The 24225-nt window shown below is 40.0% G+C and overlaps 1 protein-coding gene across 13 annotated transcripts in view; it reads left to right on the top strand.

Annotated features, from left to right (window-relative positions):
- Positions 1-24225, top strand: part of HDAC9 (histone deacetylase 9) — a 457439-nt gene that overhangs the window by 288664 nt on the left and 144550 nt on the right. For all 13 annotated transcript variants that reach the window (XM_085050864.1, XM_085050871.1, XM_085050865.1 and 10 more), the window contains one exon: positions 22534-22711. In XM_085050864.1, the coding sequence (XP_084906990.1) occupies positions 22534-22711 (178 nt within the window). The remainder of the gene's footprint in view (positions 1-22533; positions 22712-24225) is intronic.

Consider the following 24225-nt stretch of genomic DNA (forward strand, 5'->3'; position numbering starts at 1 on the left):
TAAAGCTTTTCAGCAGGACATCGCTCCAGTCCAGTGACCAGTGTGAATCACTGTGGAGTAGATTAACACAGTGTTTTCCCAAGTGTCTAATCTTGTTTCGAGATCAGAATGCAAACAGCAGCAAAGCATCCCTAAGACCCACGGAGTTCTAGGAGCAAGCCTGCAATTCAGCCCCAGTCGGCATTCCCATTACCTCGGGCTCCAAGGAATCACTTGGACTATCCAGAATTCTTGGAAAGTTCTGACATTTCTGCCTTGACCTAAAGCTTTGCCTTTGCACACTGAGTGCAGCTCTTGGCTTGCCTGTGAGAGTGGTGTTATATGTATAACATCCTCTAAATCCCGCCTGCTGAGTGGATTCTTCCTTTCAAGCTCACTTTTTATAGTGGGGGGGGGGGACGTTTTTGGAGGAGCTGTGTCTCTATCCCTTCTCTTCTGCTTCATGTTTTTTCTGCTATTTTAACACTCCTGAAATCAGGGAAGAGCTTTGCACTTTTGAACCAGTCAGTCCTTCCAAGAGGCAAAGGCTGAGAGACACTGATTGAAAGTTTGCTAAACAGTTTGCATACCTCTCCAAGGAGACCAGGCTAGCCAAATGCAGATTAAGGTCTTTTCAAGTTAACCAGAAAATTCTCTTCCTGTTGCTGGATCTGGCAGTTTTTAACATCAAGAGATTAATCAATATAATTTAAACAAACAAACAAACAAACAAACAATATCTGTGGCCCATGTATGAAGATCAGGAGATAAAAAAGAATTAGGAATGATAAGTGATTTGAAATCACTGATGTCGAAGACAATGTGTGGAAAAAGGGAGAAAGGTAAATGATGTGGCAAGGAACAATAAAGAATGTGTAGATATGGAGAAGTTGGGCATTAAGGATGCTTCAACCCAGGTCATTGACCATTACAACATACAGGAACCTCTGTGAAGCAATTTTAAGTAAAACCACGTAAATGCTTAGGCCCCTATTTTAAAGACACCTCCTGGCATGTAAGTTTGTGGCTTACTTCCTTGGAGGTCCATGCAGGTGATGCAAATGCATTCTCTGCTATCTAACAAAAACATTTGTTTGCTTCATTATGCAAAAACAACAACGAAAGAGTTCATGTGTGAGAGGAGCCTGTATAACTAATGGTGGGGACAGCAACCCATAGACTGAGGTTGGAGATGCATCACTGTCTCAAAGGTACTTTATAGACTCTGAGCATTGTTATATGGGTCTCTCTGTCTTCAAGGTTGATAGATTTGTTTAAACATGAAGCAACAACACTAAAATTTGTATGTAAAATTCCTACCCTTCTGTAACAAAGGAATGAAATGAAAGTTCCTTAAAAACATATAATATTAAAAATTACCAACAGTATTTTGAATATATTATAAATTAAAATGAGCATACATTTTTGCGTGTCAGTCCACTGCCTTTCTTCATGTTACAGTTAGGTCAGGACTAAAAAAAATACAGGGACTATAGTAAGTACCATAATATAAAATTATATGTTGATTTTTCCATGGGCTATTAATATCTTGTTACTGTGAGACTATACTGGTTGGTGGTTTCTGGCTTAGTGGTGTTTGGCTTGTAGGTAAAGGAAAAACGGGAAAAAAAATAGAACAAGACCACCTCTGACATGAATACTGACCTCCAACTGCTATTTTATGTAACTTATTTTTGGTTATTTCCACATGTTTACCTTTAATAGAAATTAAATAGCACTATATTTTCTTACCATGTGCACATTTTTGTGCATTCAAAATAATATGTGTGGAAATACTTTTATCTTGTTTACAAGTTTGGCTAGTATCAAGATCAAGACTCTCGTGACTTCTGCATCCTGGTTGGAATTCCAGGGGACATTCCAGTGGGCAATAGAGTAGAAGATGTAAAATTACCAGTAAGGGGGAAGAGAAGAATTTTCTCTCACAATCAGTCACAGGGGAGTGTGGAAAAAGTGTAGGAGTGGTGCCTGATGTGTTCTCCTAGGGCAATGCCTCTCAGATACTCTGAACACACCGTCATAATCCAACCTGATTTTCTTCCCCCCTTTCTAAAATAATTGAATTCCTAAATATCAAACAACAAAACGTTGAAGAAATTCCATTTTTATCTTTAAGACAAACTCAAAATTCCCATTGAATGGGAAATGACTCAGAATCAGGAGACTGAAAATGTTACTACATAGCTTGTAAATGTTAGTGGTTTAGTTATTGATATAAAAACCTCAGTGAGGGACTGCATTTGTAGGGGGTTCCTAATAGAATACAGAACCTTTCACCTCTGGGTCACTGGATCAAATTTGTCTCTTGTGGATAGTGACCAAAGTTTGCTACAATTTTAGTTTTCAGTGCCCTATATAAATTATATATGTAGAAATTAGAGATGGAAAAGATTTGTTACAACTTGCAGCCTATCCCCCTGCCAGTACAGAATTGTTCTCTCTAATGTATTTTGCTATTACAGATTTTCCAGTTCCTCATTGGTTCTGTCCACCCTGCAGAGTAAAGCAGCTGGTATTAATTGATGTCTGAGTTTAACTGGGTGCTGGTGAACTCCCCACTCTGGCACTGCAGCTGCAGGAGGAATTTGGCAAGCACTCCTCTGCTACCTGCCTCCACAGGAGCACTGAGTGGGCAGCAGCCCAGGGAGCTCCCACATCCCACTGCTGCTGCCTGCCGTGGGGAAAGCAAGCAAGAGTCTCAACTCCTTCCCACCCTGTGCAAAATACCTTAAAATACAGGAGGATTACTGAATCTCATTTTCACTGCCTTGCTTATTCCCCTTTAAAGCCCTACCAGTGTCCCTTCCATAACCAAACAGCTGCAGGTCATAGTTCTAAATTGTCAGGCTGATGGATTAGTTTGGGTAGCTAGAGGGAAGGCCAGATATTAGTTCAGATGTTGATATGGACAAAAATTTTCCCAAAGTTTGGAAAAAATTTAGAAGCATGAATAGGGCTTCTTTTTTATTTAAATGAAAATGTTTGAACCCTATTGTCTTTCACAGCTTCCACTTGCAAGTAATTAACTCTGCTGCAAAATGCCCATTACGAAGTGCTAGGGACTGGGTACTGACAATATTAAGGTTGGTCTTGTAGGGTATTTAATGTCTACTGCTGGCTACAGCGCTACACAGATGCAAATAGGCTTTGTAGGCTTAAAAATACAACAAAAAACATACTACCAAAAACCCCAAACCAACAAACAAAAAAAACTCCAAAAACCCCAAACCAACAAACAAAAAAACTCCAAAAGACCCAGTGCAGTGACCTATTCCAAAGCAAAATAGATATGTAATAATTAAAACAGTTTATATTGTCTAGAAAGGAGCCCAAATGGGGTTACTTTGGGCTACTTTAACTTGCCCACCGTTGAGTGCCTCAAGGTGCAAGTTACAACACTGAGACAGAGCGTAAGTGGGATTTCCTCAGCACTTCTAATTTTGGCCATATGTGCCTGTCCCACAAACTTTATAATCCAATGCTTCCTGCTAAAATTCTAGTAGCATAAGTGCAGCCTTCAAAGTATCAGAGTATTTTTAGAAAGCAAGCTGAACTTTGTTGCTGTTGCTCCCTTGGTGCCCCAAAGCCTGAAATGCCAGCGAGGGTGACGTGTTGGAGCTGTCCCCACACCCCTACGTGCTGCTGCTGGCAGGTGCTGCTGGAGCTGGAGGAGCAGAGCTTGCTGCTGCTGCATGGCCACAGCTCAGGACTCCCAAGTTCCCCATAAAACACAAGTTTCTCCATTCGCAGTGCAGCTAACAACTGCTGTGTTACCAGAGTTAACTTATTTCTGATACACACAGTGCCAAAGTTTCAGCTGTTGAAAAATTCAAGCAACCATAAAGGAAGATCCTTTGGGATTCAGAAGGTTTACCATCAGGTGGTTTAAAAGAAAAGAATTTAAAACAAAAGAACACAAAACAGGAACACAACTAGTGCCCCAAAAATGGCAGTGAATCGGCAAAGGGGACACTCCGCACTTTTTTTCCAAGGTAAAAAAACCCACAACCCAGTGTTGTGAAATGTCTTCCTAAAGACAGATTTAGAGAATGAAATTGAGGGTTATAAACTTGTAGCCAACAAAAGCAAGAAAGGCTGGAATGTTGGTAACCAGTTGCAAGTACAGGATCCAAGCAAAACATCTTGAATTGCTGGTACTGTAATAAATTACAGTTTTCACTTTTGTATTCTGCAAGTGAAAACAGCACTAAGTCAAGCTTGAGAGAGGGAAAGTAAAGGATGACCTTTTTAATTCACCCGCACCCATTACAAGTAGAGGAACTGCAACATGGAACAGTGAGAAATGAAAATACAACACCCATCATTGTGTGAAGGAACAGATTCTGCTCCCATAAAATGGGGTTCCTGTGTTGCTGAAGAGTTAATTGTCAGGTAGCAGTAGATGAAAGCCAAACCAGGCTCTGGGATGGTCTGCTGTGGTGGCTGTTATCTCATTTTCTTCCATGGATTAATTTTCCCCTCTTTAACTTTAATTAGATAAAAGTCTAGGGGCGGGAGGTGGCCCTGGAGTGCTCAAAGGGCAAGAAATGGTCAAGAGCTGTTTTCTCTCAAACTTTGATTAGCCTATTTGATAAGTGATACTAAGCACCCCAATTGGTTAATGAATGAGGGGTTCCCGTGAGGTAAATGGCTGGGAAATTTAGCCTCCCCCACAAGGATGGTGAGTATGTAAACTTCTGTCCTTCAGTTAGGTGTCTACTGTGGTTAGGAGTAAAGGGTGATTTATATCCTATCTGGGTCCTGGAGTGTATCTACGTTGATTGACTCCCTTGATCTTGACATCAGTCACTTGGGCTTTCAGAGAAAGGGGGAACGTAGGAGATAATGAAAGCTACATTAAAGAAGACCTTAGCATTTATGTAAACGTTATTCTATCTTCAAAGGCAGAACTATCTTTCAACAGAAAGGAGATTTATTTCCTACTTGAAAATATTAGAAAGTGGCAATATATTTAATATCAAACTGCTACCATTGGTGCTGTTCTCAGCCTTTAGGCTTTGTCTCTTATTTCTTGTCTAAATTGCATTATAGCTCAAAGTTTTACTGCGTGCTGCTTGCAAGTACTGATGCAGACACACTAATGACCTGTGCAAAGATACACCATCCTCTCCCAGAGGGGAGAAGAGGGAAGAAGGGAAAGACAAAATAAGGAGCTTGAAAAATAGAAGTGTAAAGGAAACCATTTGGAAAGCTCATATGTTACTTGTATTAAACATGGGGCTTTTATACATGCAAATCCATGGCTGTATAAACCAGAGACATTTAAACATTTAAATAAAACTGAAATGCACCTCTCAAATGCTCCCCTAGGGAATGTCACTGAAATAATATTTCCCTGTCTGGTTGCCAGGCTCCCCTTGGCCTGGAGAAGAGGTGGCAGATTTGGGGCATGCTGGGGCCAGGAGGGAGCCTGGCAGGAGCCAGCAGTGTCCTCTCTCCACTGAGCAGGTCACCTACCAGGCAGCTGCAGCACAAACATAAATTAAATGACCATTTTCAACAATTCTTAGCAGAAATGTGGTTTGTACAACTGGGAAGCAGGGCCACATTATCACCATGGAAGGCTGAAAAAGTGCACAGACACTTTTGGGTAAACATCTCTAACTCTGCTACACAATACCAAGACATTCACAACATCAGGAGGGCAGCAGGCAAAGTGGATGAGAAACAGTTATTCACCAAATCCTGCAATATTAAGTTTGGGAGCTTTTGGTGAAGTTATGAGATCAGTTTAAAACAGGCAAGATTTTGGTCTGATGGGATTTTTAGGTTTGGTGAGGTTTTTTTGTTTGGTAGGTTGGTTTTGAGGTTTTTTTTTCCTTTGCTCCATAAGTAGTGAAATTCTGAAATTTGTTGCCATGGAAGATTTGAGAATGAGCAGTACAAAACAGGACTAGACAAATTCATGGACAACAGGGTCATAAGCAGATATTAAAGGGAAGAGAGAGGGATGTACCTCTAACATCTACGATGAAGAAATTCCAGGTGCTGAGAGGGTATGAGGGGAATAAATTAGAAAGAGTAGCGATGCTCATGTGTTCTCACTAGATAGTATCTCCTATTGTGTGAGACAGTATTGGACATGATAGACTGGCCTTATGCAGTAAGGCATTTCTTATGTTCTAATCATAAATCTATTTTGGCTCATCTAGTCCTTCAGTCATAGCCAAATAGATTCTTATATTAAATTTGTGTACTAGTTTTCTGTCTAGCTTTAGGGTAAAACACATTTCTGCTTTCTTTCCTTGAGCCATGAATTATCTTTGTTAACCAAATTGTCAACAACACAAACCTTTTCCCTTTTTAGCTATGGGTTCCAAAAAGCTTCAAATCTATCTTCTCAACATGCAAAATACACTAGCTGTATTCCTGGGAAAAACTGTTGTTAAAGACAGCCTAAAAGTGCAATAAATGGTTACTTAAAAATTAAGAGATACAGAATTTATAGCCCAGTATCATCTCATTAGATATGCCAAGAATTAGGACTTGTATGTAAGGCTGAGTAGGGGAAAAACATATCTGGGGGAAGTTTTTGTATTAACTAGTATGTTTTTAGGCAGAGGGAATGCAAATAAAGCAAATAGTTGCTAAATCCTCTCTGTGATATTTGGTAACCAGCAGACATAAGACATAACATTTGCACTCTGAATGGAATATGATCCTCTGTCTGGGAAAACTGGTCATTAACATGTAACCTGCAGAGCTGAGATATTTCTGTGGTAGTGAATAATTTCTTTGCAGTGAAAATATTAGCACAAAAAAAAATACATAGCAAGGTGAGAAGGAAGAGGAAGTTTTCTTCCGCTCAAACATAGAAATGTAGAATTACACAATCTGAGTGAAAAACTTTATTTTTTCAGTAATAAGAGGTCATGGAATGGGAACTATGCTAATCAAGAAAAGCACGAAAGTATGGTCTTCAAATCTTTTAAACCATATCTTTTATTCAGATAAAGGAAAATGAAAGGGCTGGTATCGTATCTCGCCTAAATCCAAAATGAAGTGACATTAAAACACCTGGTCAGAACATGGCAGCAGGAAGTACAAATTGTTTCTTGGACAGTATTTCTGGACAGATAACATCTACTGAGTGATACCTGTAACATTATGGTAGTTCAACTATATTCCTTCACACATTTTCTTCAGCAGAACTCAAACAAACCTGTAAGTGTAACCTCCCACCTAAAAGCACCTTTAAAAAAAAAAAATCTAAGAATCAAAGCACAGTCAAGATGGCAGGAAAAAGCCCTCTGCAAGGAGCTGTTGTTGAGGTGTCTCCCCTGTGTTAAGGGGGTTGAGCTGTACTTGACTTTGAGGTTTCAGCACTCCCACTTCCTCAGTCTTAGATAAATAGTACTTTCTGGCAAATTGAAGAAAACCACACCTGACATTACATTCATACCTGCGATTTCCTCAGGCTCACAATGTTATTTTGAGAGAAGAAAGAACCCATGAGCAGAACTCCCCAATGGATTTATTGACTTACTCTTAGAGAAATAAACAAGCATGATTCCTGCACTGGAGCTGCTGAGCTGAGAGATAATATCTGTGCAGATATTACCAGCCTCTAGATCAGATTTTAGACTCTTCACTTAGTGACAAAAAGTCCAGACTCATACAGTGAGTCCTAAATTACGGTCCCAAAGACTCTTAATTGCTTGCTACAGGGCAGGCAAATCCCACCAGGACACCAACCATCAGGACATCCACTGGGCAAACAGCCCAGCTAAGCAAATAATTTGACCTAACATACACACAAGCTCACAGCATTAGATGAGAACCATGCATGTGCATAAAATCTGCTCTAGATGAAACTACCTACAGAAAATCTGTGTTCCTGCTTTGTCAGGGTGTAGCAAGTGCTCAAGGTGATAAACCATCTCTGTTTCTCCACCCATCCTCCCACAGCTGCACGGTGACTAAATATCTCTATTAACCAAGCCTTGAGTCAAATCAAGCTTTTAAAAATTCCTCTTTCTTAATACTCTAACATGCATGGGTTCACAAAATTAAATTACAATATTTTTATCTGTTAGGGATCAGCCTTGTTTCCTCCTCCTTGTGTTTACTTTCCTTCAGTAGCTGACATCAAAATGTTTTCTGGAATGCTGAGACTAAATAAGTTATGCTTAACTCAATATCTAATATAAATAGCCCTGGGGAAGCTCCAGCAGCACAATCATAAAAGCTACAGTTTCTTTTAATAGCTTGCCACACTTTGCTGATATAGTATTTCTCTAATCACCAATCTTTACGTGCCTTCCTGACCTTGGAGCTCTCTGTCCAAATGACTTTGTTGTATCAAAGGCTTGTGTCATTGGAAGAGTGAATGGCTTTCATTTTTCTCCCTGAAACTTCCGGTTCCTGGCATCTGCAAAGAATTATTCCAAGCAGTGTTTTGCTGCCTTGCGGCCACTGCCCTGTAGTGGCCTGACTGATGGAAGTGACTTTTCCCAAAAAGGTTAGTGATTGTGGCTGGCGATGGGTGGGAGCTGCAGTTGCTGCACAACCAGCCCTGCTTTCTCAGCTGATTTTGTCTGACCATTGGGCTACCACAACCACACATTACAGCAATCCATTTCTGTGGGGTTTGGGGAGGAATTGGATAAATAGGGTATATACGGTTTTAGAGTGGACTACAGCAATAAATGAAAGCCTTCCAAAATAACCACAGATTTCAAAAGTTGTCATATTACAACAAAGGTACTCTAAGTTTAAAAGCTTTTCTAGAGGTAATCGTTGCAGAGGGACATGGAGCCTCAGGGTTTTCTCAACTGAACCTTATACTGTATGAATATCCAAAACCCACAGTGTGGTGCTCTGACTATTTCCAGGTGATCAGAATGTTGGTCCCTGGATTCAGAGTCTGAGTTATGGTTTGTCTTTTTAAAGTTGGACTCTTGTTCTCTCTACACCTTTCCCATCTGATTTCTGTTCTCTCACTCTTTCTCCCTTTTTTTTTTAATGTGGAATGTAACTGGACCTATATGTGCTAAGCTGAAACAAACCAAATGAAACTCAGAGTTTTTTTAATTTTAATTTTTCTCCTTTTTTTTTGGGGGGGGGGGAGCAGGCAAGTAGGGGTGTAAGGAAGAGGATTTGTGAGGTAGGTTTTCATTGAGTATTATGTGCCTTAGCTCTACAACTGCAGTCAAGCATCCTTAGTGCTGAGCACTGAACTGTCACACTGCAAAGGACAAACTGTTTGAAATCTCCATAGTTAGGAGAGATAAAGCCAGGATGAGATAAGGTGACACAAAAGCTCAGAGACATTAGAAGACCCTTTAAGCTCATACAGCTGATCAGTAACAGATAAAATTTGAAAATCCTGTTTTTTCTTCTAAGAGACAAGATTAAGAAAGCATTCCTCAGAGACGGATTATGCATTTCAATTACTTAAATTAAATTTTAATTCAAAGAATGAAAACAAAACATCTCCAGAGATCCAAATCCTCCCAAATCAACCTAACTTGACCCAAATCTCTCTTGGGACTTTCAGCCCCTGGTGCAGCTCTTTTGGCAGCATGGCCCTGTAACCCTTCTTAAATGAAAAGGAGAGGCTCTCACACCCCCCCCCACCTCTGGGGAGAAGAGAGCCGCTAGGGACACAAACATTTCACAGCTGAAAGGAGCCAGCCATGGACCCCTGCTCAGGGCTTTTCACTCCCTTCTTTCTCATTAAAACTGAAAGACAGGTGAGACAATTCACACTTCTGGTTTAGGCACAAAGTCTGTGCAGTGGTCACCCCAAGCTCCCTCCATGGGAATGCACAGCCTACAGCAGCACTGACAGTCTGTGTTCCCTCTCCTGGCCCGGGCTGTGTAGGTGCTAATAGATGCCTGTGATCCCATCCTGGTTTAATCTCAGCTGGCAACTCATTACTACACAGTCACTTGCTCACTTCTTCCCACTGGGATGTGGGGGAGAATCAGGGAAAAAGAGTAAAACTTCTGGGTTGAAACTAGAACAGTTTAATAAATGAAAGAAATTAAAATATAATGATAACTAGCTTTTGCCTCAGGTATTCCCCCAGTCTTTTTTTGGCTGAGACTCAATGGGCCCAAAATCCCAATGCCTTCAGGTGGCAGCTACTCATCAATTAGCACTGTGTTTCCTTTCCTGCCACATGAATTTGAAGTGTATTACTTACATTGCAACAAGATGGATTTTGCTCTTAGCAATCATTGCACGACTAACAAAACTTTGCTTTCAAAAGAGTTTTGGCCATATTAACTCAGGTAACTTAACTCTTTCTGTACTCAAATATGTTGAACCTCCAGGTATTACAGATATTAGACCAGAAATACATCCAGCTCTGAAAGGGATCTCAGTAACTGTTTACTGTCACACACACTAAAGGCTGGAGATTAAATGAGATAGCAAATGCTTCCACCTGAAGTTACACTGAACCCAAATTTTCAAAGCATTTTCTGGGGTTTTCTATCTGGAGCAACTCCAGGATGTACCTAAAATCAGAATTCTCCAGCTAATTAACAATTTTATGTAAAATTTACTGGAAGGCTTGCAACTTCATGATTCCTTCCCCCAGAAAGAAAGACACCCAGGAACTTCTTAAGGGTGTAACACATAGGGTGTACTGTACTAGGGCACTGGAAAATATTGCTATATGACAGCAACAGTCATCAGGGCTTAAATCCAGTTTGAAAAAAAAATAAGACAAAAAAAGAACTTGGTCATAGCTTAGATTGATGCTTCACAATGCACATAAGAATAACTGAAAAACAATCCTGCCTCTTATTTCCAACTGTACTGTAAAAGTCTTTTAAGTTTGCTGTAGAATGACTAAAAATAAGCAAAGAAGGCCAGGTAGCAGCTGTCAGATTCTTATGAATTAAATCATATCCATATGTATAGCACATTTCAATGTCCAAAGAACCACTTGGATATGTGAATGTGAACTTTAATGATGAAAACCAGGGATATTTCTAAAACTGGTAGTAAAAGTTAGAAGCTCGGCCCAAATCTCACATATTTTCCCCATTTTGGAATGCTGCTATTGTTTTATTGCTCTAATTACAGTTTTATACATACATAAACCTTAAGGACAATATATTGAGAAAATAAGGACATTTTATAAAATGAGGACATGAAGAAAAAAAGGACATTTAAGAAATCATGCCAGTGAAAATATGTAAAAACTACTAACCCATTGTCAGACAATAAGCAAGCACAGCTTTGTTTTCAGCATGTTAGTAGCTACACTTCTGCAACAAAGGGAAAAAAAGTATTCCAAGCGCTGAAAGATTTCATTTGTCACAGGCCCCAAGTCTAGAGCATTTGGGGACAGCTATAATGTTATCTTGAGTGAACACAGGGCCAACATAATTAGGAATAAAGAGGTAAGAAGCAAGGGGAATTGCCTGCATAACTTCACTTTGTAAAATCCTCCCATAGAAGGTGGCAGGTAGGAAATCTGCATAATAACAAACTTGTCACAACACAAGGCCAACTAAACTCAACAATTAGAATTAACATTTTGCTTTGACTGGTCCTCAGCATTCCCCCCACTGTGTCCTCACAGGTTTCACTAGATATCCTTAAAATGGTAGCTATTTATTTGGTGCAATATTTTCCAGAATATGTTTTTTCCAAGTGTTGTGTGGCTGCAAGAAGACTGTCTCCCTCCTTTGTGGGCAATGTTTTAAGAAGCAGCTACTGAAGTGACAAACCCTTCTCTCAGATATCCCAGCAAAACCCACAATAAATTTCTTGGTTCTAAATTTCTTGGTAAGTTTATCTAGACTTACATTTTTGTGAATAATCCAAACTGGCTCCAAAACAGAGCTGAATGTTTTATGACTAAAGGAGGTTACTTTCTCCACTGACTGCCACTCCTGCCTTTTGAGTTGCTGGAAGAGCTCAGCTCTTTACTGCACCCTCACAGCTCTCAGAACGCTGTATTTGTGCATCCCAGCACATCTGCCTCTTCCCCACTGCTTCTGGCCTTCCTGCTCAGCCACAGACCCCAAGACAATCTCCAGCATGTGGATGTCCTCCCATCAGACCACGATTAGGGAGGTGCTTTAAGGGACTTCACGTGACAGCAATGGAGTTTATCTTCAGAGCCACCTTCCCCAGTGTATGGATTGAGACACCACCATCTCAGCTAGCCTTTAAAACAAAGAGATAGTAATTCTAAGTACTAAGCATCTATCCTCTGAAAAAAATAGCCATTGTCTAAAGTCAAAAACTATTTTTGTTCCATATGTAGGCAGTTTTGTGTTTTGTTTCAGGAAGGACATGGACCATAGTAAGGAAAAACAGAGCCCAGATGAGGAATACAGACTAGTGTTTGGCCTGTAATTTTCTGCCCTTTGGTCTTTTAAGCATTCAGACTTCTTTTCCTGTAAAATACTCCTGCAAACTTTGGAGAGATCTCTCTTCTAGATGAAGAAAAACACTGGCTAATGCAGTGTTGAAATCCTTATGTAGTGTGAGTAAATCACTGAACCACCTTCCAGAAGTGCTGCACTGGGACAAGTGTTCTTATTGCTCCACTTCTCCCCAGCTAGTATTCTTTTTACTTATTCTTACTGCTTCCATTTCTTGCAACTGTTGTAATATCCTATGCTATTTGAGGATTAATATGAGTACATGAAAGATTCAGCTTTTTTTGGAAAAGGTACAAAGGCAAGAAATAATAGCTGAACATACAAACAAAACAGCTTCCAAATTTTAAAACCAGAAAGAAAGTTGAAAGTGTTATCACAAAAAAGAGAGGGTGAGAAAGGAAGAAGTTGGACCTTATGCTTTTCAGATGTTTGGAATTTGTAATACTGCTCCCTCTCTTCTTCCTTTTAGTCCCACCCAGTGTTCCACATCCCTCCTTGTAACAGCAGTCTAGCCCCACCTGAAGTACATTACAATGAGGCAAGTTCAAATAAATTCATTTTTCCTTCCCATGAAAAATAACAAGTATTATGGTATCTTCTGAACTTTACATTGTGTTTTAGGTTCAGAGATTTGCTTAAGGAATAAGAAATTACATAATTTATTTTACACTCTGTATTATATAATCTGTGCTATGCTAGTACATATAATTTTCCTTGCTTCTTTTTAATTCTCTAGTTGTTCCTAAATCAGCAAGCATAAGATTTTTTTTCCCTCCCATTTAAATCTGCCCATTCTGGCAATTCTCCCACTTGTTAAAAGCAGCAAACCCTAGGCTGAGAAAACGAAGTGGGAAATATTTGTAAGTAATCTTTTGATGTTCAGTTCAATTTTTGTTCAAATTGCAAACAATTTGATATTATCTCAAATAAAACAAACAAAAAAATCACCTGTACTTGTTTGTTGCCAAAATATATTTAATCTATAAACTTATAGAGAATTCTACAATTATGTAGAACTCCAAATATAGAGAACAGACCTGAAAAGATTTTTGTGACAGTTTCTTTTTCCATCTGCAGCATCCTTCCTATATTTAAATACTTTATTTTGTAGTCTCAAATTATATCACCATTTCACTATATATCACTATTTCTTGATGTTCCAAAATCAGCAAAGTGTAGTAGAGCTCTGCACTGAAGAGAGAAAAATGTTTGTAAAATACCTTGTGATATTTGAAGGTCTGTGTGTGTGTGTGTGTACATACTCAATTTTTCAGGAAAATCTACATCTCTTACTACACATGTGTTGGAGAAAGGGTCTGTTGGCATTTTAACGACATTGAAGTAAGGTGTGAGATTTGGCAATATATCTGTCTGAAATTTTCTATGGGAGTCATAGACCCATAGAACAGCTTGGGTTGAAAGGGATCTTAGAGGTCATCTAGTTCCAAACTGCCTTCCATGGAGAAGGACTCCTTTCACATGACCAAGGTGCTCAGAGCCCCATCCAACCTTGAACACATCCAGATGGGGCATCCACAACTTTCTGCAACTTACTCCAGTACCTCACCACCCTCAGAGTAAAGAATTTCTTTCATATATCTAATCTAAACTTACTCTCTTTCAGTTTGAAGCCATTCCCCCTTACATGCTCTCATAAATAATCTCTCTCCATCTTTCTTGTAGGCTTTCTGCAGTTATTGGAAAGGTCACCCTGAAGCCTTCTCTTTTCTAGGCTGAACAATACCAGTTATCTCAGCCTTTCCTCATAGGAGAGGTTAATCAGCCCTTTGATTATCTTGGCAGCCCTACTCTGGACTCTCTCCAGCAGGTCCATGCCCTTCCTGTGCAGGGACCCCAGAGCTGGATGCAGTGTTCCAGGTGGGATCTCACCAGAGCAGGGCAGAGGGGCAGAATCCCCTCCTTCCCCTGCTGCCCATGAGGCTTTGGATGCAGCCCAGGACACGTTTGGCTTTTTGGGCTTTGAATGCACCTTGCAGGGTCAAGTCCAGCCTCTCATCCACCAAGACCCCCAAGTTCTCCTTGGCAGGCCTGCTCTAAATCTGTTCATCCCCCAGCCTTGTGCATTAGATACTGTGACCTGCACAAGGGCTCTATAGAGAGAGAACAGAGTTGGTCAAACACCTTGGTTATGGCTCTTCTATTTGTTGACCATATGGTTCACTGATGTTCCCTGTTCTGACCTCATCATACCTCCAAACAAGAGAGGAGGCATCTGCAGAAGGCATCTATACACCCTCATGATTTTATTCTTAGGCACTGATGTGTTAGTGTGTCTGGACTCTGTATTGAAGAGAAGAGTTTTCCAAGATTTTCTCTTTATATGTCAGATCCAAGTAATTTCCATTAATTCCACAATAAATCCTGAACTCAGAAGCATTGCCTATAAAACCAAAGCAGAATCTGTTGAAATATGCAGAAAACACAGATCTGCAGCAGGACTGCTGATGAATTTAGCCTGGACATCATTATTTCTCTGTGGGAAGGCCAAAGTAATGATTCTTCACGTAACAAGAAACCATACAAATCTGCTAGGAAAAGTAGTTCTGAAAGTGCAGAAAAATGGAAGTGGTTGAAATGATCTGCAGAAAGTAACACCAAACCAATTTGGCAATACTGTTGAAGAGAGCTGGGTGACATTTCCAAGAGCAATGAAACGTGGGACAGGTGATGTTGTCATTAATTAGTTTTGGCCAACACATCAACTTAATGATTTTTGAAAGCTGCTAGGATTAGGTGGTTGTAACCATTAAATTATAGAGCCTATTTATTCTTCACATCAAAGTAAAAGAAGCAAATACTTGTTAATACTGAAAGTTAGGGTGAGACACGTGAACAATTGTATTTTCCTTTTGTATTCATTTCTGCACTTCCCTGTATTCTTTTTTTTAGAAAGCATCAAGTGACTTCTGGAAAGTCATGTGTTTTTTCTAGTAAAAGTAATAAAGTAATAAGAATCCTCTTCACAGGTTTTCTTAAAAAGAAGAAAAACAATCCCTCCCCCCAAGATATTCAGGTGGTCTATTTCCCCCCTTTATTGTACCCCCAATTAGTTATACATTTGTATTAAATATCTGTGAGAGTAAGAAAATGAGGAAAAGATTCAGCAGGGAGTGCAAGCTTTTGAGGAGGTGCTGCATTTTCTTTGGATGAGTGCTGTGCACACTGCAGTCAGCACTTTAGCAGGAGTGACAGAAGTCAAGTACCTGCCAATATTGGGAGCAGAGAAGGCAGGAGCTAGGAGTGAAACCAGAAGCTCAATTGGACTCCCAGAATTTCCCTCTAGTAGAAAGTGCTCTGACTTTAGGGCCCCCTTTTCTGTCACTCCCATCATCCCTTTCCTCTTAATCATGCCAGGCTTCAACATAATGACTGCCTCATTCATATTTCTTCAAAAAGATAGCTGGAAACTTCTCAAACCATGTGACCATCTTGATTCCTCACATTGAATCAATATGGCTCATATTTAGATGCTCAGGCTTTTGGAAACTTTCCATCCAAGAGAGGTAACTTTTACCCTCTCTCCCTTTAAAAATAGAGGTCAGCAACCCATCCACCCCCCCATGCAACAGTAGAGGTAAAAGGGAGGCTCCTAACCCTGCTGTTACATTCTACAGCCAGAGGCAAGGGCTGTGACTCCAGCCCAGACTAGCACACTTAGCCATGCAACCCCAGGTAGGGGTTTGGATGAAGGACCACACTCTTGTCATCCCATTAAGAGTTTGCTCTTCCCCTATTTCTTGGCCCAGAAGTGTTCATAACATGCTTTGTCACCCCAAAGGTGCTCCTTCCCTAGAAGGAAAGGCCGGTAGGATAGGGGCAGAGGCCTCTACAGCACCAGCTTTGCCGCTCCAGGAACAGAAAGGAAATCTAAAACTGGTTGAGGATGTCACTGCAGTAATACCATTCCAAGTATTAAGCTCTCCCTTGGCAGCAGCTGGAATAAGCCATTCCACAGTCCTTCAGAAGGCAAGGGGAAGGCAGAAGGCATGGCTTGTTTTGCTGTGAGAAGCAGCTTGCTGCCCAAGACAAATCTCTGCCTGGGACTCCAGGCAGTTTTCAGTTATGGCTTCCAGCTACTGCTCTGTATCTGCACCTAATATTCAGTTGATAAGACTTCATTTCAGTTTACGCATTTTCTAGTCAACACTGTGTTCCCTGGAAGCAAGAGAAATCCAAATTCTATAAACATCCTGATAATATGTGACCTAATACAAACAGATGCCTCAAGGCTAACTGTCCTGTTTCTTTCTGTCTATGCTTTTGCTTGCTGTAAATCCATCTCTACCTATTCAATCCATGTGTCTGTATCCATACTTGTAATTTACTTACTTTCCATAAAAATGCTGATTCTGAGTTTGTGGTTGACTATATTTCAGATGGTGACACTGGGGTTTTTTGAAAGTGATGACCATGGAAGTTGGTGGCTTTACATGTGGTTTTGTCAAAAATAGTACTGGTAGGGTTTCTTGGTGATGTGTTTTCTCCAAGTGACAGAGCAGTTTAAAAGATGTCTCAACATATTGGTTTTCAGGGATTTGTCAGACTAATTTCTATTTTAGGTTGTATATATTGACAGGCATACACCATTCCTGAACTTTCACATTTGTTCACGTGCATATTTTCAGAAGACCTCAGGACCTGTTTTTTCTCAGTTTCTGAGGGCAACTCATCATGGTTCTGTTTGAGGATAATAGGCCAAATAATACTTCACAAAACTCCTGGGTGAAAATTGCTAAAGATTCCACTTACTCACAGTTATTTTTGTCCCAAGGCAGAACCTCCTTTGTATAGGAATTCATTGCTTTCTATGTTTTTTTGCTGTCACTTCTGAGGATGGCCAAGGTCAAACCTATTCATATATTGTATGGAATCCATGATTTCTGAAGCATTTTTAACTACCTACACCTGAGTTGAAGGAGAAGTTCCTGGGTACCCAGAATTTCTGACTCAGCCAGACTTTGGATGATTCTGTCTTAGTTTGGGCCAAGGCTGCCATCACAGGGACCTTGGAGCAGGACTGAGCTCTGTTTGCTGCAAGCTGAGGCCATTTTGCTGGATGCAGCCACTGGCTGGCCTGGACACTCAGATTCATTCCCCTACAACTGCACTGGGAAGGCAGAAAACCAAGGAGGGTGGTGGAGAAGAAAAGTGGCAGGATCTGAAGCTGATCTGTTCCCATGTTGCTACAGGGGTCTGGACAGGAGGAGTAGGGCCTCCAACAGGAGCCATGGGGTGAGACAAGGCAGCAGTGCCAGTGTCAGAAATATCCTTCAGAAGGAGAGAGAGGAAGGTCTGAAAGGCAGCAGGTGTTTTCATCCTCAACTAAGGCAAAACTTTCTGAAGCATATGCATGTAGCTTTCCCTTTCAGGAAATTCCCCATGCTTTGGGTAATTTTCTGAAAACAATGTGGAAATTCGCAAACAGACCACCACCAAAAATGTTTTGAGAGGAAAAGCTTTGCAAGGTTAGTAATGCTGAAGGTCTTTTGGGAGAGGAAGGCAGGACAGGCAAAACATGAATAACTTTTAACTGGTTAATAGACATTAGCACACACTTCATACTTCAGCAGAATGCATCAAAGGCACAACAACAGAGGGCTATAAACCTGGCCACAAATATACAAGTATAGTAATCTCATTATTAAGAAGTTCAAAATTTGCTATCCCTAGGAGAAAGAAAGTTCTCTGCCACAATGAAACAAAGCCAAAGCATAAACCCTGAAGAGAAGTGTGAATATGCCCACGCATGTATAGGACTATGCTACGGACATACAAATCTTTGGATTTATTTAGCTGTGACTAAACTAAATGTTAACATTTTAAATTAAAAATCAGACTGTTGAGAGACAAAAAAGGCTTTTATGAGTGAATCTCACATATTTTTTCTCTGTACAAAACATAACAGCTTGAGGAGTGTTAATTTATAGACAATTTACCTATGTTTCACCATCCAGCATAGACCATCTAATAATCCAACAGAATGTACTCATAGCTCATCAGTTCTCACAGCCAATAGAAATAGGTAAATAGGTCTCATTAAACTCCCTATAATTTACCATACATTAAGCACAAAAATGCACACACCTACATGAAATCACACACCTACATGAAAAAGATTCACACCAACCCAAATTAATTCCAAGTCCTGCTAAACAAACTTTACAGTAATACTAGGAGAACAACAAATATTTACCTCCCATGCTTCTAAAAGGCTCATCTTCTCTTTAGATACTGATTCTAAAATTCCTCCTCAAAATAATTACTGAGCTTGTTTCTGTGGAAGACGATGGATGGCCCTCCACTAACTCCAGCAGAGGCCCTAATTGCTTGCCTCTACTAATAAACTAATCTCAGGCACCTGGAATTAGCAGGCTCCATGCCGGGCAGACAGGGCTCAGGTTACCTAAGAAATGCTCCAAATATATTCACACAAATCACTAGCCCTGCAGATGTGCAAATACTGCTTTTGTCATATTGCTGGAGAGATAGACATGTGTTTGCAGGGCTGTAACACATAAAACCTGAAGATGAATTCATTGTGTTGCTTTAATCCCTTCCAGAGGCCAGGTGGGCATCTGGGGAGCCAGATAAGTGTGTTGATTATCCACATTACTCATTGCATTAATCCACTTGTCTGTGACTCAGAGTTTTTGAAATGCTCACAGCATAAATATGTAGGTGGCTGGAAAAAATATATGTATTTCATGAGTGCCTGTTGTCTGTAAAATGAAACCTAATCAGGAAGTTAGCCTAAAACTTTGACTAAAATCTAAACAAGTCGAAACTTGGCTGATGCCTACAGTTTGTAATATTACAGTTAAAGGATCTGGATATCTCTAGAGGACGTAAGCCTTATGAGACAAACTACTCTACTTTTAACAAGTTTTTAAAAATTTTCACAGGCAAACATTTTCTGTGACCTCAGAAATTAAAGCAGGTGTCATGCAATTTCCATGGAACCTCCCACAAATGTTTTCTCCTTCCCTGAACTGATTATGGTGATAAACATGTGTCAAACACAGTATGTGTCTGGTTTCATTAGAGGAGGGGAGAATGGTATAAACAGAACACAGTTTAACTGGAAAATGCAGGAGAGCAAGAATAGACTGTCTTCTTTGTTTCCAACAAATTGCTGAAATAGATGTCTGGTTTAGGAGATGTTCACACAGGTTGATTAGTATTAAAAAATTATCTCAGTTTGTTTGTCTGCATGAAAAACATTGTTTCTATTGACTACATAGACACAAACACAAATCACATTAGTAGCAAAGATAGAAACATCTTCCCAAGTTGTCTGTGTTTTGTGACATTCCAGACCTTTTTTTCTTCTTCTTCAAGAGATTGTAAAAAACCCCCAAACCCACAAAACAAACAAAGAAACAACAAAAAAAAACAAACCCAAAAACAACCAAAAATCCCCCAAACAAATAAACAAAAACCCCCTACCATTTAAATTGATTTTTCTAGATCAGAGACCTGGAAAGATTATATTTTAGATATTGACTGAACAACAAACTTACAGCTTCACTAAAAAAAATGCACAGTTATTGCAAAGTGAAGTTCAGATCTGGAAGTAAAAGAAAGGCAGTCAAGGCAGCTCTAAAGCCTCAGAGCTCAGAGTCAACCAGCACTGAGAAAAGTCCAAACAGAAACAGCATCCATCCCCCCTCACTGATAGCTGAATTTCCAAGGTTTCTTTAAGAAGCATGTTTAAGTAATAATGTTTGATGAAGACTGCCACAATCCACTGGTGCACCCTTACTAGCTTGAAGAGCATTCCAATAGGGAACAAAGCCTTTTGTCCTCTGTACTCTAGTAATTATCAGAAAAGTGAACTCAATTAATGAGTTATCAATAGTTAGTGTGAATATTGAAAGATATATCAGAAGTTCCCTTGCTCAAAGAACTACACAGACACCAGCTATTTAATTAGTGCAATGAAGGCAACCGATAGGTTGAGTACAGCAGCAGAAATAACAGAATTCTGCTGATTTCCTGTATGGCAGCAACATTCTGTGCCATGAACGGCTCTTGCAGGCAGGAGTTTGGCTTCTTCCAAACTGCTCAGCTGGGAGTTTAGAAGATTAGGCAGGAGATTGTTAATACATGAGCATCAGACAGTGCTGCTGCCACCACTTGATCCTAGCATGCAGGGGGTAATCACAGCACAGATAGTGAAATGCCTCCTGTGCCTGCTTTATTGACCACTAAGCCAGCATTGACAAAAGTGAATGCTAAATTCTCACAAAGCAATGTATCTACTTCTGTTCTCCATAGGGAAAATATTCAACATAATAGTGTCCATGCATTCTTCACTTGTCTCCAATCATACACACTCCCAACAAAGTTTGCAAAAGATATGTATGCTTAGGTGTACAAAAAATATCTCCTCTGAAAATTTGGCACAATTAAAATTATTAGTTAAACTAAGCAAAAAGAGATTTCAGGGAAAAAAATCCTGAATGCTAACTTTTATTACGCTCACCAGGGGATACATAAAGCTCTTCAGATACCTCAAGGTATTTCCTGGAATATGTAACACTATCCTGTCATTGTACATTAAAAAAGCAATAAGAACAGTTGGGGACTGTATTTAAAAGAAGATAAATAGTTCAATGACTCCAAACCAAGACAATTCTTGTAAAACCTCTTTTTGCTCACTCATATTTTTTTCTTCATTTAGTCACTTATGACAAGGTCCCAGGTGATTTACCCTTCCCATGACCTTATGTCTTCTCACTGAAGTAGTGACCTTAGATATTAATGTGGGTTTTGAGGCTGCCTTTTAGCATTTATTCTCATTTCAGCTGTTATTGATGAGCACTTGTTTGCATAAAGGCCTCTTTTACTACATGCAGGGTAGACATTCTCACATCCCATGAGCTGTCGATTTATTTTGCAGTGCACGAGGGGCTGGGGTACTCCTGGGTACTCCCACCTGCCTTCCCACACAGCCTGAACTCAGCTTCACCTCTCTGAGCATCCTGCAATCCCTTCGTGTCCAAGCCAGGCCTCCAAGCTGCTATCCCAAGCAACAACACATAGCAATGCTAATTGTTACTGGGATTATTTAAAAAAAAAAAAAATCCACACATGTATATATACATCTATATACATACGTATGTATATGTATATGTGTATGTGTATATATATGTATATGTAAAAATATTCCTGCATATATGTATATTGAGCCCAGGTGAAGGTAAACAGAACCTGCAGCTGTAAGTTACAAGTGTGAATTTCAACTGACTTCATATTAAGTTGTTTGAAAATATTTCTCTTGCTGGGATATACTCACTTTTGGCTGAGGTTCTTGGGCTATAAGCGCAGAAAAAAAGAAAAACAGAAAGGGCTTAAGAAGCAATCCTGCTCAGTGGAATGAGTGAATACCAAGGTTTCTACAGGCTTCACAGGGTTTTAGCCTTTGTCATGTCAGCAAAAGTGGCCATCTGTTGACAAACAAAACAAAAGAGAAAATCTTCCTTTCTACTCCGTTACAGTCTTTTCACACCTGCCTATTTCCCTGCAGTGTTTGGCTCTGCCTACAGACAGCAGCAGTTACAACAAAAAAAGATGGTTCCTAAGTGGGATCTCATGTAACAATTCCTGAATTGCTAAACGATTTGTGAAAAGTTATATGCAAATTGTTGCTACTTTCCAAGGAGCTCTGGGAACTGAGTTCTCCGTAGAAACTTGACCCACAGCACATTGCTCAGCAATTTGGTACTGAGTAGCAAGAACATCACTTTTCACTTTCAGTGCTGTGGGAAAATTTAAATTCTACTTATGTAGGATCATAAAATGCAGTTTCTAACATCATATTATGTATTCAATATATTGGAAAACTTTGTCTTTTATAAGCCTTTGCATGTGAAGCTGTCTTTCCTGTCAGGGAGAGCTGACAGGTTGCCTGCCATCACCTACTCTCCAGCAAAGTCAGTAGCCCACATTGTCAGTGTGAAAACATCTGTTGAATGGATTTATTGAGTGGGTCTTAGGTGCAAGTTGGGGGATGGAGGTCCCCACTGTTTATTGCAGCCCTGACCTAATGAACTTAATTTGTTGACATGTTTCCCTCAGTGTTTTACTTGATCCCATCTCACATTTCCTTCTACTGTGCTGTTTTCTTGGAAACAGGAGTTCCTGGCACATCGGCATGTCCACCAGTTGCAAATCTACCAGGCTCAGATGGCTACAGTTGGCATGGCAGGATCAGATAAACATCGACCACTTTCCAGGACCCCATCTTCCCCTGCTGACTCCACATTACCTCACCCAGACATGGACCAGCCCAGCCAGCATGTCTACACAACTGGTAGGATTCCCTAAAGACTGCTTTTAATAGGCAGGGCAAATGCATTTGTTCATGTGGGATCAACAGACTTACATGCCTCAAATACCTCCTGCAGCAATGCATTCTGTTTTAGCCCTGTTGCTCTTCTGTTTTATGATGCTATACTGGCTCCAAATCAACAAGTGCAGCTGATAAATCACAGGGTTAATATTCACACAGTCATAAATTATTATCATTGACTGGTTCTGGCAATACAGAAACAGGTGCATTTTTGGTGCCTTTAAGTCATTTACAGCTTTTTCTTTCATTTCCCTATTCCCTGGTTCTTTTCTCTGTGTTCTCATTGCCTGTTTTGTAAAGAGGTCACCCATAAGTTGAAGAAAGACCACCAGTAAGGAGGAAAACGGTGATGTAATTCTCAATGTCTTCATTTGACAAGTCAGTCTCTGCTTCAAGGTCATTTGCTCTACAGAAGGAGCAAAGCTGTAGGCATGACTAAGTGATGTTGGCTACAACTTCTGTGTTATTCAACAGTTGTGTGGAGTCTACAGAGACAGGTTTTATGCTCAGGTCCTGGGCATCCCAGTCATTTGGGGAGCATGGGCTGTCCAAGGCAAAATGATTAGAACCTCAAAAATCTTCAGTCAGAGGAAGGAAAATGACCACAGAAACCTCATTTCTTGTTATGGGCAATCTAACCTTGCATCAATGTCCATCTTTTTAAAAACCTGAATGTCACTATACTATTAGAACATGGTTAGAAGTGAAGATTCACTTAGTGCACAAAGAAAAGAAAAAGGGGAGTGGGATAAAGGCTTGCAGTTATTGTTTATAAACGTTTATGCCAGAAGTATTTCCTTCAGCTGGCAGAACTTTCCATGCTCTCAAAGTTTGCATCTTTTCAGGCCATGACCAAGGATTGATGTAAGATGGAGACCTTAATGATTACTCACAGTATGTGACTGTGAGACAGCGTGTTCTCCCACCTTTCCAACTAGAATGTGAACTTGGAAAGCAAAAATGTTTTGGGTAACAAACACTTGGATTGTACAGTAACAAACATACTAATTCACTTTTCATGAGTTTCTGCAAACAGAGGAGCTGTGTATAGACAGGATACTTAAATCAGACCACAGTTTTTCTAGTTGTGTTCATAGAGTCCCCAAAACATTGTGAACTCATTCTAAGAGATTCACAGAGCACACCAAAAGTGAGCTCACTGTGTGTAGGTTTCACTGTTCCATTCAAAAACCTGCAGTTCCATTGAAAAAGTTGAATGGAGTTATAAATGTAAAAGATGTTGCTTCAGCCTGACTGGTAAGGTTTACTGACACCTCCTTTTATAATCCCCAGTAAGGGGAGTAGGGGAGTAGGGTCAAGGGGGTTACACAGATCTGTGGACTTGTGGCATCAGTGGAACTAATCAAGAAAGAAAATGTTAAGTTGAGATGAAAGAATAAGAGAAGGAATGAAATTATGTAGGACAAACACTGAATGGAGATGGTGATGGAAATGGGACATCTCTGGCATAAAGG

Source organism: Lichenostomus cassidix, chromosome 2 (genome assembly GCF_008360975.1).
Source record: "Lichenostomus cassidix isolate B80296 chromosome 2, HeHo_3.0, whole genome shotgun sequence".
NCBI lineage: Eukaryota > Metazoa > Chordata > Aves > Passeriformes > Meliphagidae > Lichenostomus > Lichenostomus cassidix.